This window comes from Panthera pardus, unplaced genomic scaffold, assembly GCF_024362965.1.
Source record: "Panthera pardus isolate Hobbes unplaced genomic scaffold, ASM2436296v1 HiC_scaffold_10, whole genome shotgun sequence".
Classification (NCBI taxonomy): domain Eukaryota; kingdom Metazoa; phylum Chordata; class Mammalia; order Carnivora; family Felidae; genus Panthera; species Panthera pardus.
The window spans coordinates 11,507,676-11,524,614 of NW_026526655.1; the positions used below are offsets into that span (position 1 = coordinate 11,507,676).

A 16,939-nucleotide genomic window follows, 5' to 3' on the forward strand; every position below is an offset into this window, starting at 1 on the left:
AATAATCCTGGGAAGTAAAGCAATTCGCTTGCCTGTGCTTACACTGGTTACCACGGCTCAGTAGAAGCAGAATGGGGCGCCTGGGGGGCTCAGTCGGTTGGGCGTCTGACTTGGGCTCGGGTCATGATCTCACGGCTGGTGAGTTCGAGCCCCGCGTCAGGCTCTGTGCTGACCGCTCAGAGCCTGGAGCCTGCTTCGGATTCTGTCTCCCTCTCTCTCTGCCCCTCCCCCACTCATTCTCTGTCTCTCTCAAAAATAAACAAACATTAAAAAAATTTTTTTCAGTAGCCGAGCTGGAAGGGCTAGTTCACAATCTTATGATCAACTGAGTAACTTGAAAACAAAGACATTTGCTTCAAGTGTTTCCTTTTGTTTTTTTTTTTTGCTCCAATCTACACCCTAGGTAAACATTCCTGAAGGCTGCACAGAACTGAGCACTAACATTTATCAACTTTTCCTAAGTATACTTTATAGGCAATTCCCAAAATAAGTAAATCAGACTTTTAGAATTCTGTCATATGTGTAGAAGAGGGGAATGCTACTGGAAAACTCCCATGACGTATTTTAAGGCTCTAAAAATAACTGCAAAAAATGGAAAACTGATGTAAATGTCAAACAGATTTCAAACACGTAAAAGCAAATTATTTACTTTTTTCTCAGGTTCTTAGGCACAAAATGCCCACTTCTTCCTCTTTAAAAAACTATTTGAGAGTTAAGAAAAAAAAGAAGTAACTTATGGAGAAAATGACAGGACACTGGATGTTGAAAACTTATGCAGGAGACATACTTCCCCGTGTTGTACTCACATTGAGTCAGCTCTGAGCAGCTGTCCGTTTGGGCGAACGGCATTCTCACTCATGGAGCGCTCTCTTTTTAGCCTGCCAACCGCACGGATCTGTTCAGTTCGGCACAAAGATGGGGAAAGGAACGGAAAAGACTGTCAGGAGCCTAGTAGAGCTACTTACCATCCAAAGAACCTCAGTCCAAGGCTATTCACAAAACTTACAATTCACAAAGAACACAGAACCAAGAATTGTTGCTAAACAGGAGTATTGAAAACAGGTTAAAAAAAAAAAACAACCCTACTTATCATCATGCGGACAAACTTAGGAATGCTTATTTACCTCATGAAAAGGTACTTCTGGTTTCTATTTAAGTGTCCACATTACTTGGTAAGATTATATGTCCATTTATTATAATTTAAATAATACACTTCCATTAATTAAGAACACTTTACAACAGTTTTTAAAGGCACGTATTTTATAGGAAATGGGAGGTACTTGTGTTACGAACAAATGTTCCAGGCTTCTGGGGCTAAAACAAATTCAGATTTGGTTGGGTATGTAAAAACTAGACTAAAAAAAGCTAATACTAGCTTAAAGGTTCTGGCATTCCAGAGACCTCCACAGTCTCCCAACCCACACACTCTTCTGACAAAACGTATCACTGACCTTTTCCATTAAGGGGTAGGATTTACGTCCCCTTCCTTTAAATTGGGTGGGCTGGTGACTGCTACAGAGATGATGCAATGTGGCTTCTGAGACTAGGTCATAAACAATAAGGCTTCTGACTTTCTGCCCTAGGCTGTTCAGGTTTGGAACCATGGCACCATGACGTGAAGGTGTCCAGGAGTCCCACAGAGAGGCCGTGGGTAGGTGCACCAGTCAGTGACCTTGGCTGGGCTCAGTCCCAGACCACAGCCTGTATGGACAGACGTGTGAGTAAGCCGGCAGAGGGCTGTAGACTCCAGCTGTGGAGTCGTCCCTAGCTTTGAGACTTCCTCGCTTAGACCCAGATATGGTAAAACAGAAACAAGCTCTCCCCACGATGCCTGCTGCACCTTCTTAACACACAGAACCTGTGAGCAAAATGAAATTTTTGTTTTGTTTTAAGTCAGGGTGGTTTATTACACAGCAATAGAACAATGGTAATCACTAACTTTCCTGTTTGTTTAGGATCTTTTTTTTTTTTTTAACTAGAAACAGCTATGGCAACTTCATGGTTTAAAAAAAAAGAGTAACCTTTACTGTAAAGGACAATTGGTATGTGAAACAATGGACTTGAAAGTTAAGATTTTAAAAAATACAAATCAGTATCTAGTGATGCTTGTAAAAAAATCTTGGGAGTAGATAATCAGGTTACAAGCACCTTCAATGGAGAATAAATCCTGACTTCATGCCAACAAAACTGAAAACCACAATATGCACTGTATAATTTCAGAAAATGGTTTAGATTTGGTTATTGTTATGAACCATCGACCCACTCAAAGGAAAAAAAAAAACACTTCTAACAACAGAAAAGGGATCAGGGTGGAGCCTACTGGAAGAAAATTGAACCAAAAATAAGAAAGTTGAACCAAAAGTAAGTATTATGTTATTTTTAAAATATATTTTTAAGATGTTTATTCATTTTTGACAGAGAGAGAGGGAGAGAGAGGGAGAGGGAGGGAGGGAGAGGGAGAGAGAGGGAGGGAGAGGGAGAGAGAGGGAGAGAGAGGGAGAGAGAGGGAGAGAGAGGGAGAGAGAGAGAGAGGGAGGGAGAGGGAGAGGGAGGGAGGGAGAGGGAGAGAGAGGGAGGGAGAGGGAGAGAGAGGGAGAGAGAGGGAGAGAGAGGGAGGGAGAGAGAGGGAGAGAGAGGGAGGGAGAGAGAGGGAGAGAGAGGGAGGGAGAGAGAGGGAGGGAGAGAGAGGGAGAGAGAGGGAGAGAGAGGGAGAGAGAGGGAGAGAGAGAGGAAATGCAAGCAGGGGGAGAAGCAGAGAGAGAGGGGGACAGAGGATCCAAAGCAGGCTTCAAGCTGTCAGCATAGAGCCTGACGGGGGGCTCCAACTCCTGAACAGCAAGATCATGACCTGAGTGGAAGTCGGATCCTCAACAACTGAGCCACCCAGGGACCCTGAAAAATGAGAATTGCTTTAGAGCTACATATCATATACACACATGGTACACCTCTATCTCCCTCCCACACACACCTCCACAACCAAGGACACTAAGCACACTTCATTCACAGAGAGCAGTACTGGGTTGATTGGCGAGGATCCCACTGAAACCTGCCTTCCTGCCCACGGCACGGTTGCACCTGCCTTCCCTAGAGAACAGCCCTTCCAGGTTACAGTGATCAAGGTGAATTTCCTACTAAATCAGAACCATTCCCGCTGCTGTGCTGTAAGAACTAAGATTAAGCAGGACAGGAAACGACAGAAGACAAACAATATGTCTATAATTTCAACACAGCCTGGAAATGAGAAGATCCTAAGTCTGTTATTTTCACCATTTGAAATATGATTTAAATAGAACTTCACAGGAACCCTAAGCTTGATATTACTGCCTTATTGGGAAGAAAAGCAACTTCTCACAAAAGCATGTATCTGTTATGCCTTCGGATGTGACCAAATTGTATGCTGTAATTTTAACCAAAGTGCGTAGACACTGCCTGAGGTGATAAGGAACACTATCTTTGAACAATTTCCACATTTAGTTCAGTCATGGTGGTTGTTTCTTCAATCTAAGGCTTTTATTTTTAAAACTTAGGGTTTTTTCCCCCAGCTTTATTGAGATCTAGTTGACAACTCAGGGCTCTTAAACCTCATTCAGAACCAACCAGCACGGATTACCCATTTAAAAACTTGTATTCACTCCTGGAGCTGAAAAGTAGTTTCCTAGCTTCAGGTAACTTCCTGGAGAGGTTAGGTCATAGGATCTTCTGTGCCTGGTAGTAAGGCTTCAAATTCCCCTCTAATGTGCTTATAAATTCTGAACAAATGAATAAATGAATGTCCTCTAGGCCTTTGTTTGCTGGTTCTTTTAGTCCATTTAGAGCTGACTGCCCTTTTAAGAACCTGCTCAGAGGCCTTAGTATTTTCCCTTGTACTGATCTCTGTTTTAAAATAACAGCTCAGAGGCATGAATCTGTGAATTGTCATGGGATTTTTACTGGAAGAGGTGAAAATACTTCGTAAGATGGGCTGAACATCCCTCCCTCCCAAACATGATCACTGTGCAAAATGTAAAATAACGAGGTTTGGAAAGAAGAGCTGAGATGGTGACTGAAGGTCACGGGAGGGAACATGTGTCCACAGTGAACAGCTCAGGCCTGGGCTAAGAGGGCCAAGAACAGTGGCCACACAAAGGATCTGAGTGCACATCTCTGAACTGTCCACGGATGAGTATGTATACGTATATACAATTAGGTTATTCTCACTTTTCCCCTCTTCTCTCCCTTTTGCTCCATTCTGCTCAGACCCAGGCCTCTTTCCACAGGAGGGAAAAGAAAAGGAAGCTAAGCAAACCGTCACTGAATGGTGATCAGTCCCACATTCAACAGCTTCTGAGCTAATACAGGACCCTTTTAAGTATTCACTGAGCGCCTAGGAGTCCTTCTCCATTTGTTTTAGGATGCGCCATTTGACTGGGTTACTCATTACACTTCAGGTCAACTATGTTCTTTCACTTCCCAGCCTCAAGGTTGTCCTATCAGTTGAACTGGACCATCATATAGCACTGAGAGCCACCTGCGATTTTAACAGACCTAGGGCTTTTGTGTTAACCCTCGTGAAAGCTTCTTGGGCGGATGCTTTCCAAGTATAATCCTGGATGAGGTTTGTTCTAGCTGGATGTGCCTTTCCTAGTCCCTGAGCTCCAGCTGTACACGTTGTATGTGGCTGCTATCAAATGTGTCATTCTGCGGATGCCATCTGATGATGGCTTGGACATAGTTCCTTTTCTGAAAACATTCATTGTCTTCGTTCTTCTTTTCGAAGACCAGGTCAGAGTTTATATAGGCCAACTGATTTTCCCCTCGTAGGGCTTCTCTGACTCTCGACATTTCTTGGGTATGTTGGGGTTTAGTGCTTTTGCAAAGATTTACTGCAAAAATGGATGGCATTCTTCTACTTGTCTTTCTGGAAGTAGGAGTTGCCAATTGAGGCAAAAACTCTTACTACCTGTCATTAGTCCAATCTGTTTTCTCTTTCTACTTCAATGGCCTTCTCACAAAGCTCTTGCAATTATTACATTTGACCTTTTCTTTTTTTAAAAAAAATGTTTATTTTTGAGAGAGAGAGAGAGCACACGCATGCACATGTGCAAACAGGGGAGGGGCAGAGACAGAGGGAGACCCAGGATCCCAAGTGGGCTTTGCGCTGACAGCACAGAGCCCGATGGGCTCCAACTCACAAACTGTGAGATCATGACCTGAGCTGATGTCAGATTCTTAACCGACTGAGCCACCCAGGTGCCCCCACAGTTGATCTTTTCAAAGAATGTTGTTGTGACTGATAGGATATGTTGACGGAATCCCTATCTGTGACGGGGTTACGCCTCTTCGAGGCAGCGTCAAGCCTTATTTTCCAACGCTTTTTCTTCATACGCCTTTCTTTTTGTTCTCTGGAAGATCTCCTCTTGCTGTCTCCCATTTGGACCCCGTTTTGAGGAGGGGTGCTGTTGGTGTCAAAGCCCCCTCCCTCCTCACTCACACTGCCTGGTCAATGCTAAGAACACAGAGGACTGCCAAGACTTGGGTATTCTGCAGTTTGCTACCCAGATCAGTTTACTGCTCAGTTCCTTTATTAGTTTCTTACAGGAAGAATCATCAAAGCAGTGGTCTGTCCTACAGTTGCTTCCTAAGTACTGGGACAGATCCGGCATATTGAAAGGGTTCATCAATTTCCTCTCTATCAGCTAAGCCCCCAGGTTTTATAAACCCTGTCTGTGCTGGGGGATTATCCGCTTCACGCTTGAAGTCCTCTTGCATGGGTTCCCTTGGATTCTTCAAGCCAGTTTAAGAATTCAAGTGCTTACTTTCTGCAAACTTATCCCTCGTGTCAGATACATTTTAGACAATTTCTATAGCCTTCTATATAAGCCACCTTCTCATAGTCTCCTTTCTTGCCATAGGCCAGTGGTTCTCAACTGGGGGTGATTCTGCCCCCAAGGGGACATTTGGCAATGACTAGAATTTTTCCCTTCTTTTTATTGTGATAAAGCACACATAACATACAATTCGCCATCTGAAACTACAAGACTGTATACTTAATGGGCTCACAATGTGCAACCATCACCTCTACCCAGTCACAGGACATTTTTATCGTTTATTGTCATAATAAAACTCATTTATGATTTTTATCATATTCCCAGAAGGAAACCCGACAGTGATTAAGCAGTCATTCCCAATTCCTCTCTCCCCTCCCCCCCCCCCCCCCCAATCCCCTGGCAACCACTGATCTGCTCTCTCTGTGGATTTGCCTCTCCTGGATACTTCATATAAGGGGACTCATAAAATTCCATGAAAGTGGAATTCATAAAATATGTGGCCTTTGCTGTCTGGCTTCTTTGATGAAGCATGATGTTTTCACGGTTCAACCATGTTACACAACGTGTAAGTATTTCATTCCTTATTTCAGCTGAATAATATTCTACTATACGGATATATACTTGGTGTACGTATTCATCATTTGATGGACATTTGGGTTGTTTCCACCTTTTTGGCTATCAGATACACTGGTCTCTAATGGAGGATTCCACTGGTATCTAGCAGACAAAGATCAAGAATGCTGGTAACATTCTATAGTGCAAGAGGATAGCCTTCATCACAACAAAGAATTATCCAGTGCAAACGTCAACAGTGCCGAGGTTGAGAAACCTTGGCACGTGCTATAAAATGACTACTACAGAGTAAATGATTCAGGGGATCTCACTTGATAGATTCTGACTAGGATCCGAAGGAATCATCAACGTTATGAGCACTCAGGGCTTTAAAGCCCTCCTCTTTCAATCCATCTTCTAGAAGTAACTAGAACTCTGGTCCTTTCTCCTTTGCCTCTGGTCAAGAGGTTGACTGTCACGAGAGCTGCCTGACCCTTCTATGGACTCAAAGTACACATCATTACCTTTGCTTTCCTTTCAACAGGCAGCTGATACTGTCTCAGAAACTCCTCTCTCACACCTCAGGATTTGGCTCCTGCCACACGATTTTAATTTTACAGCAATAATATTTAAACGTTATTAGAACATGTGCTAAACACACTACATGCATTATTATACTCAATTCTCATAATAATCTTAAGCACTTGGCATTATTCTGATCTTTCTTTTAGAGATGAGCCTTGGAGTTGTTTAATAATTTATCCAAGGTTATGTCATTAATAAGTAGCAAAGTCAGCCTTCAAAATCAGGTCTAATTCTCAGCTGAAGTTTTTCACTCCAATGCTATACACTTTGGACACTTATCACATGTGACTTAATATCACAATTATTGCAGGAGTAAACATCACCTACGCTTAAAACCTAGGTCTACTGAGAGCAATTCTGGTAAACTTTGTTTCCTCACTCAATATAAAAGCAATCACTCAGGGGTGCCTGGGTGACCCAGTCAGTTAAGCATCTGACTCTTGGTTTCAGCTCAGGTCATGGTCTCACGGTTTGTGGGTTTGAGCCCCACGCTGGGCCCTGCAATGACAGCATGGAGCCTGCATGGGATTCTTCTCTCTTTCCCCATCTCTGCCTCTCCCTCTCTCTCTGCCATTCCTCTGCTTGTGTGTGCTCTTTTCCTCTCTCTCAAAGTATATAAATAAGCTTTAAAAAAAGAGTAATCACTCAGGAAAAGTGCCTGACTTGTTTTCAATCAGTTATTCTCACCAAGTGCGCAGTAAGTATCTAAAATAGTGAGAACAGAAAGATCAAAAGGAAAACAAAACTCGAGAATAGTAAAGGGAACGTTTCCCCCTGGTAGAATCCTCACTCCATGACACTATTATCCAGGCAGTAATTTCCACTGGGCACTTTTGGGGGGCCAGGAAGCAGGGCCTCTCTCTAACTGATATCTTTTGTCTCACTTGATATTCATACCTTTCATTATTCTTTGCTATTAAGAACTTTGTATCGGGGAGCCTGGGTGGCTCAGTTGGTTAAACCTGACTTCAGCTCAGGTCATGATCTCATGGTCTGTGAATTCAACCCCCGCATCGGGCTCTGTGCTGAGAGCTCAGAGCCTGGAGCCTGCTTCGGATTCTGTGTCTCCTTCTTCTCTCTACCCCTCCCCCACTCACACTCTGTCTCTGTCTCTTAATAACGAATAAATTAAAAAAAAAGAAAAAGAACCTTGTATCTTCTGAGAATGTTGGGGTCTTTCCCTGCACTCATGCCACTATGCAGGAACTGTATCTCTCTGAAAACGGTCTTACACAAAAGCTCAAAGAAGGTTTGTTACATATAATTCTACAAGTGTCTTAATGTCCTTCCACTGTGGGAACACTCAAATGTAGTGCTTTGCACCAAGCACAAATCTAGAATGTCCAAACTGGCACCTACGAGTGTAATAATCTCAGTTACCTCAGGAGAAATTTCCAACCTAAGAAAAGGCCACACTTAGTACTAGGAAACTGTACTCCCTCCCCTGGGTCACATGGATACTTCACCCTCACTGGAAAGGACTAATATGAAAAATGACCACAGGCAATGCACAACATGAAAGTTCAGAAGCTACAATATAAAAGCTACAACTATATATATCATCACAGAGAAGAAATTTTACAAGATTGGCCCTGAATCAATGGGAGAGGCAAGATCTGAACTTTGCTCCTAACAGCTTATTAAGTCCCTCCTGCCATATTCAGGTCAGCAGGGCTATTACTGTCACAGGTACACCAGCTGAGTGGAGACGTCTTAGCAAGCTGGGAGAACAGGTAATGCCAGGGAAAAAAAGAGCTTTCTTTCCCTATTTGCCAGACTTCTTTTGTAACAAAGCGATACGTTCATTTCCTATGCTAATCTTCTCATCTTTTTCTATATTGCTAAAGGTGCAGCACCTAGCCATAAAACCTCTTCCTTCCAGAGGCGCCTGGATGGCTCAGTGGGTCGAGCATCTGACTCTTGAATTCAGTTCAGGTCATGATCTCATGGTTTGTGAGCTCGAGCCCTGGGTGGGGCTCTGAGCTGACGACACGGAACATGCTTGGGATTCTCTCTCTGCCCCTCTCTTGCTTGTGCAGTCTCTCTCTTTCTCTCTCTCAAAATAAATAAATAAACTAAAAAAAAAAAAAACAAAAAAACCTCTTCCTTTAGACCATATGAACGTTAATGATTTCTAAAAAATTTCCATTCTCCTGAAACATAACATCTAAATCTAAAAAAATAGCATAATGTCTTACTTGGGTTGTCTATAAACCACAATCTATACTACTTAATGGTCCATGTGGAAGGCTTTCATTACATATTGCTAATGATAGGATTTATAGCCTTTAATCCTCTTTACCATTTGCTTTTGTCTAGATTATTTCAAATTCAGTTCACATTAAAACTCTACTTACTTCTTCATTTTGCGGGGTTGCAGGAGGCCTTTCTAAATCCAGAAAATCTAGCGGTCTTTCACTTAGTGTTAGTACACGAGGCGGGGTTTTCAGTGCCAGAGGTTTAAAGGGAGTTGACTGTATAAGGTCAAGATCCGCTGGTCTTGAAAATGGAATGTCTTCATTATTTCCTAGGAGTAACGAAATAGAAGGGAAGGAGGTTTTAAAAAGCGAGTGGTTTTATTAAAGACTATCTGCCATTACACACCCCCTAGAATGTCTAAAATGAAAAGACTGATGGTACAAAGTGTTGGCAAGGGTGTGGAGCAGTGAAAACTTTCATGCATCACTGATGGGAATATCACAGGGTACAATCAGTTTCACAAACAGCATGACAGTTTTCCATAAAGTTAAACACAATTTACAATATGACCTAACAATTCCACTCCTAGGAATACGAAAACCTACGTCCTCACAAGGACTTGTAAGTCAACACTCACAGCAGCTTTAATCCTAACAGTCCCAAACAGGAAACAACCCAAATCTCCATCAGTAGGTGACTGGATGAACAAACTGGGGTGTATTCACATAGTGGAATGCTACCCAGGAGTAAAACGGAATGAACAACTGATGCATACAAGAACTTGAAAGAATTTCAAAAAGCCTGGAACTGAGGGGGAGGAACTAAATGAGATGGGGCACAAGGGTACCTTTCAGGGTAATGAACATGTGCCATAGCTAGACTGTGGTGGGCAGTTACAGGAGCATATACGTTGGCCAAAACTCATCGGGCCGTATGCTTAAAAGTCACACATATTTTATGTTTGTAAATTATATGTCAACTGGTTGCATTATTAAAAAATGTTGTTTGAAATTTCAGCCTATTAGGACAGAGATTTTGCAAATACTGCCAAGTTGTATTTCCCAGCCCCTTTCCTAAACAATAGTTTGAAAGACCCAGAAGTTTTCATAAAAACCCAAAAAACAAAGCTTTATCCGGCAACTTTACAAACAAAACGTCAGGTACCTGCCACAACGATCCTCTCTGGAACCTGCATAACGACGCTAGCATTCGGAGCTCCTTCTTGGAATCCTTGCTCCAGATCAGCATTTGGTGGCGCTACCTTTAATCTTTCCGGGACCCTCATCTGCTGACTAATACCTTCGGTGTATTCCATTTCATACTGAATTCGACTAATTTCCGCCATCTCAGCAGCGCGGGGAGAAGGAAATGCTGCCCCACTCACTCTGTGGGCAAGAATTTAAAGATGGGGGGGGGGTGTGACCACGTTACGATGCCAGTCTTCGTAACACGGCCAAGTTAGAAGACAGTACCTTGTGGGAAGAGCAGAAGGGGCCTTCTCTTTTGCGAGTACCAAACACATAAAAGCAAAAACAAAAGACCGAAGAAAACGGTTTCCTCAACAGAATGCCTTCTCACTTTATCAGCTGAATTTGCACCTTGAAGACATTGCTTAGGAGCAAGTTTTTAAATCACTGTATAACCACAAAACAAATGCGCGTGCACACACACGCACACACGCACACATGCACACACACATACTTCCTCTCTTTCTCTCTGCACAGATATGCATGCTGCTTATAATTCAAAAATGTCTGAAAGAAAACTTAAATTAAAATCTCCTAATCAATCATTTGAGGGAAAGCTGCTAGGATTTTCCAAAAATGAAATGAGAAATTGCTGCCATGCGTGAAAAAAATAAAACCTTTTAATGATGAAAATCAGATTCATAAAGTAAATAAGGCTAATTCTCAATTTATTTTAAAAAAACGTAGTCCCCTGAAAAAGCACAAAATACAAACTAAAACTTCTCTTACTAAATGTATAGTGATATACATCACTGTACAGTGATGTATAGTGACCGAGATGCAATAAACGTCAAATATCGACTCTGTAGTAATAAATCCTTAACGGACGCGTTCATTTTGGGGGATCAGAAGCTTCACATTCATGTGCAGTTAATACTGTATTTACATGTATATTTTTAAAAAGCATAACATGCCTTTAAGGGGAGAGACAGTACCGATGCATGGAATAACCTTCTAAATTAGAGAAGGACCCATGCTTCAGGGAAATGCTGAAGAAAGTTCCCCCCATACACAAAGTGCTGGTGAAAGTATAAAAGATCAGCCTATGGCGATCAGCTTTCAAGCCACAATCTCTCAAGCCTATAATAGCAGCTCAACTGAATAAAATGCCACTGACCTTCCTACTGGTGTATCACTGCTTGTTCTTTCACTCATTTGTAACACAGTACATACACATCTAGAATAGCTATTAAAATATTGCTACCCTGTGGTTCAGTTTACTTTATGCAACAATTCCCCTACAGATCTGAACTTTTTTGGAGGTGAACATAACAACACCAAGACTGCTTTTCCAGCTGTAAAAAAGAAAGAATAAAGATCAGTATTTCCACAATTCATTTTATTACAAAAAAAAAACAAAAACAAAAACCATGAATAAAAGTAAATATCCACTTGAAATGATCTACTAAGACCTGATCCACAAAACCAGTTTTCACATTTCTACTAAACAGTTACTCTACGTCTGAAAAATCATGAAGATGGTTTTATGCACAGTCACTATTTTATGATTTTGCAAATGGGATAAAGCTAATCAAATACATAGAAGAATGTGAAGTCAGATTAAAAACAAACATTTTGCCATAAAACCCCTTTAATCGTTATATTCTGAAGGGGAATAAAAGTCCTTTTCTTTTTTAAGACAAGCACAACACAAATGAAGAAATCACGACGGGAATGTAAAGGTCAGAAGTAAATGTACTTGACGTGGCCTAAAAAACTGATGTAGAAGTAATGGTTTCTTTAAAAGGAAATGACTTCAAAAGCCAAATTATACTGAATTTTCAGCAAAAAGTCTTATATATAAATCAGGGGCAATAACAATTAAAGACCGTTATACCTGGGGTAATTAAAGGCCAGTCATACCTGGGGTATCTCCTAACCTGCATGTCAGAGATATGTTACTACCCTTGACCAACCTCACTCAATGAGATGCCGAGGACAGTTCTTGGAGGTTGCTTAGGGAGCAACAAGTTACTTAGGGACAAGCGGTTAATTAGTAATTACGACTGCTAAACTGCTTCCTTTATTCTTTACCCAAAGGTGTGAACTTTGAGGATCTGGCGTGCAGATGGCTTAAAGATCAAGAAAATAGAGGCAAAAGACAAAATTTTTACTCACAAATGTGTACCAGTGGCTGCTTGCTATTCGGCACTATCTGCTTCTGTGGTTCATATTAAATCCTTTAACTTCCTTCAAGGTGCCTATGCTGGATTTAGAGCCACTTTTGTCCCTAAGGGAGAAAAACAGGAGTTAATTGAGAAGCGACATGATACCAACGTTAGGGACGCATTGCTGGAAATCCTCTAAGTGATAAGTCACCAAAGATATACAACCTTACATTAAGAAGCCAATAACGAAAGAAAAAATTAACAAGCTCACCACCAAGTTTAGTCCCACAGCCAGGGCCCTACAACCATTCGTCAGTTAGTGCAAGATAAAATAAAGAACTGTCATCATTTCTGATGTGAATTTAGAAAGATGTGGCAGATGAAAAGCATTTAAACATAGAAGAATCTTAACAATTATGTGTAAATGCATATACACATACAAAGGAGGAACAAATGTATTGGCTAAATCTTCGTTCGGCTATTTTCATTCAATACGTAATTTAATTTCATATTTATTTAATTTCATTCACAACTTTCATTCAGTGTTTGAATCTGAACCAGCAATACGTGCACGTGGTAGAGAACACACAAGAACACAGAGAAAATACAGTGTCCCACCAGATCCTATCCTATAACCACCCAGGTCCCCACGGGCAGCCTCTATTATCAATTTTTGTGCATCTTTCTAGAAGAGAACCTCTTGCAATTCTTGGGTGCATCTGAAACACAGTAAAAGCTTATCTTCAACTATGATACAGAAAAGACGGATCTCAAAAGGATTACAGTACTGTGACATTATAAATTGAAGTTTTATAATAATATGCAAGGGCCAAAGATAACCAGACAACATTATATCCCTGAAATGTGCTATTCCCCTCCCTCCCCCCCCCCCCACTCCGTTTACTGCATTTCAGTCTTCTTACTGGCTTTCCACTGGTACATCCCACTGAGCCTCAACATTTCATTCTATAGCAACATCTGGTCTTAGGAGAATCTCTCAGTTTGTAAAATATCACAGACTTAGATCGTAAAGGTAGACACTGAAAAGACAACTTCTGGAAAAAGCCACATTCTCCTGCAGCCTATCTGAGCTACCTAAATTTAAAAAGTAAATGGTCTGGGGTGCCGGGGTGGCTCAGTCGATTAACACTCCGACTTCAGCTCAGGTCATGATCTCACAGTCCATGAGTTCAAGCCCCGCGATGGGCTCTGTGCTGACTGCTCGGAGCCTGGAGCCTGGAGCCTGCTTTGGCTCCCTCTGTGTCTTTGGCTCCCTTCTGTCTCTCTCTCTCTCTCTCAAAAATAAACATTAAAAAAAAAGTAAATGGAGCTTTTCTAAGATTTAACACTGCACTGTCCTAATTAGATAAGAATCTATTTTTCCCCCCTCATTCATTAGACTATAGCATATTTGGTATTATGTTTTGGCAATACATAAAATAAACTTCTCATTTGGAGCTAAGACACTAATTCCTGAGGTTCTGTAATTAGAATCTACTAGGCAACCGGTACACAATTCTCCACTGTATAACTAAGGAGACCAAATCGCTCTTAGAATCATAGATGATCTTAGACCTCTAATTTCTAAGCCTAGTACTTCCCAAACACAAGTAACTTACCGATTTCATAGTTGTTTTCCACATTCAAACTATACGTTTTCTCTTATCCACACTTCGTTCTTCCTTTATCTCAACTTTAAAAAATACTGAATAAATGTGTTTTGAAAGGAAATTTTACATAACTCCTTCAAACCACGGATCTGATGTATCTGTACATACATGTAACAAAAACATAACTATTTGAAACAATCCTTATCCATATACTATCTAGAATCAAGTCAGACCCCACTCACGGAAAGTGTCCCAGTTTTGGGACACAATGATTCAAGCTTGACTTTAATCTCTGTATCAGAACACTGGAACCCAGAGAAACAGCCCAGGAAGTCACAGAAACAGCTTGGGTCAAATTGATTGTGGTTGCAAAGCTTTATAAAATGCTCCAATTATTAAAAAAAAAAAGTGCCTGGTTCTTTATCACTTATTGTGTGGACCTAGTTTAAGGTTTTTATATAGGTCACCCTGTTTCAGTTCTCTTTTCAAGCAACTAAACAAACGGGTGTATTAGCAAATCAGGGTGTAGCGATCCAGGATTAACTGCAGTGTTTAAAGAAATGTCACTGAAAACTTAGAAAAACATAAATTATCAAATTTTAAAGTAAGGCTGTGCATCCACAGAAAACAAGTTTCAACACCAGAAGGGAGGAAAGCAAGAGCTAAACTGTGCAATCCTACAATGGGGCAGCCCTATCAGACAGGAAGGGACAGAACACACAATTTCCTTTTGGAAAGAACAGCAAAAAGCAATTCGCATGCGTTTGAAACCCAAAAGATAGCAGCTCCTACACAGAATTTAATTATATGGGGAAAGACTACTGAGTACAACCAAATCGTTCTAATTCTTTCCAAATCCATTTTCCTGAGGGTTTTTTTCCTTTGGGATCTCATTGGCCGACCAAATTGACAGAAATAATTTTGTTTGTTTGTTTGTTTTTAATTTAATGTAAGGAGAGAAAAACATTTAGGGTCCTTCCGATCAAGTCTCTCAGTGGATGCGAGGCTTGAATACAACTGGTTCTACATTTGGGAACAAGGGCCCTGGGGCTTTTCTTATCTGCTGCAATCAAAAGATGCCACCACTTTGAAAGGTTCCTCATCCCTTACACAGCGCCCCTCGCTCTAACGACGCAGGACGCGGCCCGGGGTGTTCCTGCACCATCCAAGGGGCCTCGCCCTGCAGACCAAGGTCAGAGGCTCCGAGGAACAGGCGCTCGAGTTTTCCTCCGGCTTCCCAGCTCCTGGAAGGGAATCCGAGAAGCAACTCCCACCATCCACACCTGGGAGAAGGCTGCTTACAAGACGGACCCGACCAAGGGGCCTCCCGCGGCTGACCAGCTTCCAACCAGGCCTTCCTTTGCGAACACGTCATTTTCCACAAAGTACAAACCAGAACCAAAAACTATAAAGTCCGTAGGCGGCTGGTTCAAGGTCATACCGAAAGGTGCCTCGGGGGCCTTGGCCGGGAAGGATGAGGGAAGACCACCAGCAAAGCTCCGCGTTCAAGCTCTCGGGACGCCCCCAATGTTTCTCAACCCCCTCCCCCAAACTATTTTCTAGCCAGGAAAGTCCACATTTGTGGTCAAAATGAGACCCCGAGCTAGAAAGGCGGGGAGAGGTTAGCCCGAAAAAGCTCGCAGGAGCGTGTGCTGCTCTCCCTTGAGCTCCTCGGGGACCGAGGAGGCGGCAAGGCCCCGAGGAGGAGGAGGAAAGGCCAGAGCTCGGGGGTCGGGACTCGGGGCGACACCATGAACGGGCCGGGGTCACCGAGGGTCCCTCCGCCGGCCGGATGGTCACGGCCGCGGCGCCAGGCCGAGAAGCCGGCTCGGGCCGCGGGTCCCGGGTCGGGAAGGCATCAACACTCACCCCTGGGCCCGCTGGAGGGTCTCGGGCGAGGGCCGCCGCCCGCCGGCTCCCGGGGCGTTCGGGTGGGCGCTCCCAAAGGCCGTTGGCCGAGCGCACCGAGGCGCCCGGTCAAAGCACCGGCCGGAGCGGCCCACAGCGGGCCGGCAGAGACGCGAGAGCGGCCGGGGCTGGCCCTTGCCAGGAACCGTAGCTGAGGCAGCTTCGTGGTCATGTGACACGGGGAAGGGCGGACGTGAGGCTCACGCACAGGAACGGGGGCAGTGCGACGGCGATACGGGGACATCTTTGTTGAGGGCAAAGAGCGCCAACCGCAGGCAACAAAGCAAGGGCGGTGCAAGTTGGCTTCACGCTTAAACTTTATTGGAGTTGGTGATCTTCAAGACCCACGTGTTTACAAGGTAAATCTTCGGTAGCCACTTAATATGACTACTTTTCAGAACTATCTGCACCCAAATCTCTGTGGTGTGAGGCCTAATAATCTGTATATTTCGCCAATTCTGGTGGTGATCCACGCTCCAATTTTGATTTCTAGTCGAGCCCTCTAATTATTAGATGTCTTTCTTGAAAAACAGTGGCCCCTGCCCCGAGTGGCTCCTCCAATGCTTCAAGATGAGAATGCTGTTAAAAGAGAAGTTAGGACTCAAAGTAGTTAGCAGCCTTGTTTAGCTTTCGGAGAGCCCTCTCTGGATCTAAACCTCTAACTACTAATTTCGGGAAATTCAGTACCATACTCACCGACATTGGTACGGACTGAAGCCAAATCACGGAATATTTTATATGCCTGGATTTTAACAAACAGCCCAACAAAGACATACACATGAGTAGGGACTACTGTAGAATCTAAAGATATTCCAGAGATGTTACCATTCTTCAAAATAATTTGGAAAGCACTTTGAGAATTAATGTTCTTGGGACCCCTTCACAATACTGGCAAATCGTCCTTCCCTAAGAATAGATATAAA

The 16,939-nt window shown here is 42.8% G+C and overlaps 1 protein-coding gene across 12 annotated transcripts in view; it reads right to left on the reverse strand.

Moving 5' to 3' along the window:
* Positions 1–16,170, reverse strand: part of MFF (mitochondrial fission factor) — a 34,938-nt gene extending 18,768 nt beyond the window's left edge. The window contains exons 1-6 of one of the 12 annotated variants that reach the window (XM_019445726.2): positions 15,978–16,170; positions 12,509–12,620; positions 11,508–11,685; positions 10,308–10,528; positions 9,302–9,471; positions 807–895 (exon numbers count right to left, since the gene is read on the reverse strand). In XM_019445726.2, the coding sequence (XP_019301271.1) occupies positions 807–895; positions 9,302–9,471; positions 10,308–10,528; positions 11,508–11,545 (518 nt within the window). In that variant the 5' untranslated portion in view covers positions 11,546–11,685; positions 12,509–12,620; positions 15,978–16,170. Of the gene's footprint in view, positions 1–806; positions 896–9,301; positions 9,472–10,307; positions 10,529–10,615; positions 11,471–11,507; positions 11,686–12,508; positions 12,621–15,977 lie in introns of those variants that run through there. The other 11 variants (XM_019445731.2, XM_019445728.2, XM_019445730.2 and 8 more) reach the window with 11 other exon arrangements.
* Positions 16,171–16,939: the final 769 nt, after the last annotated feature.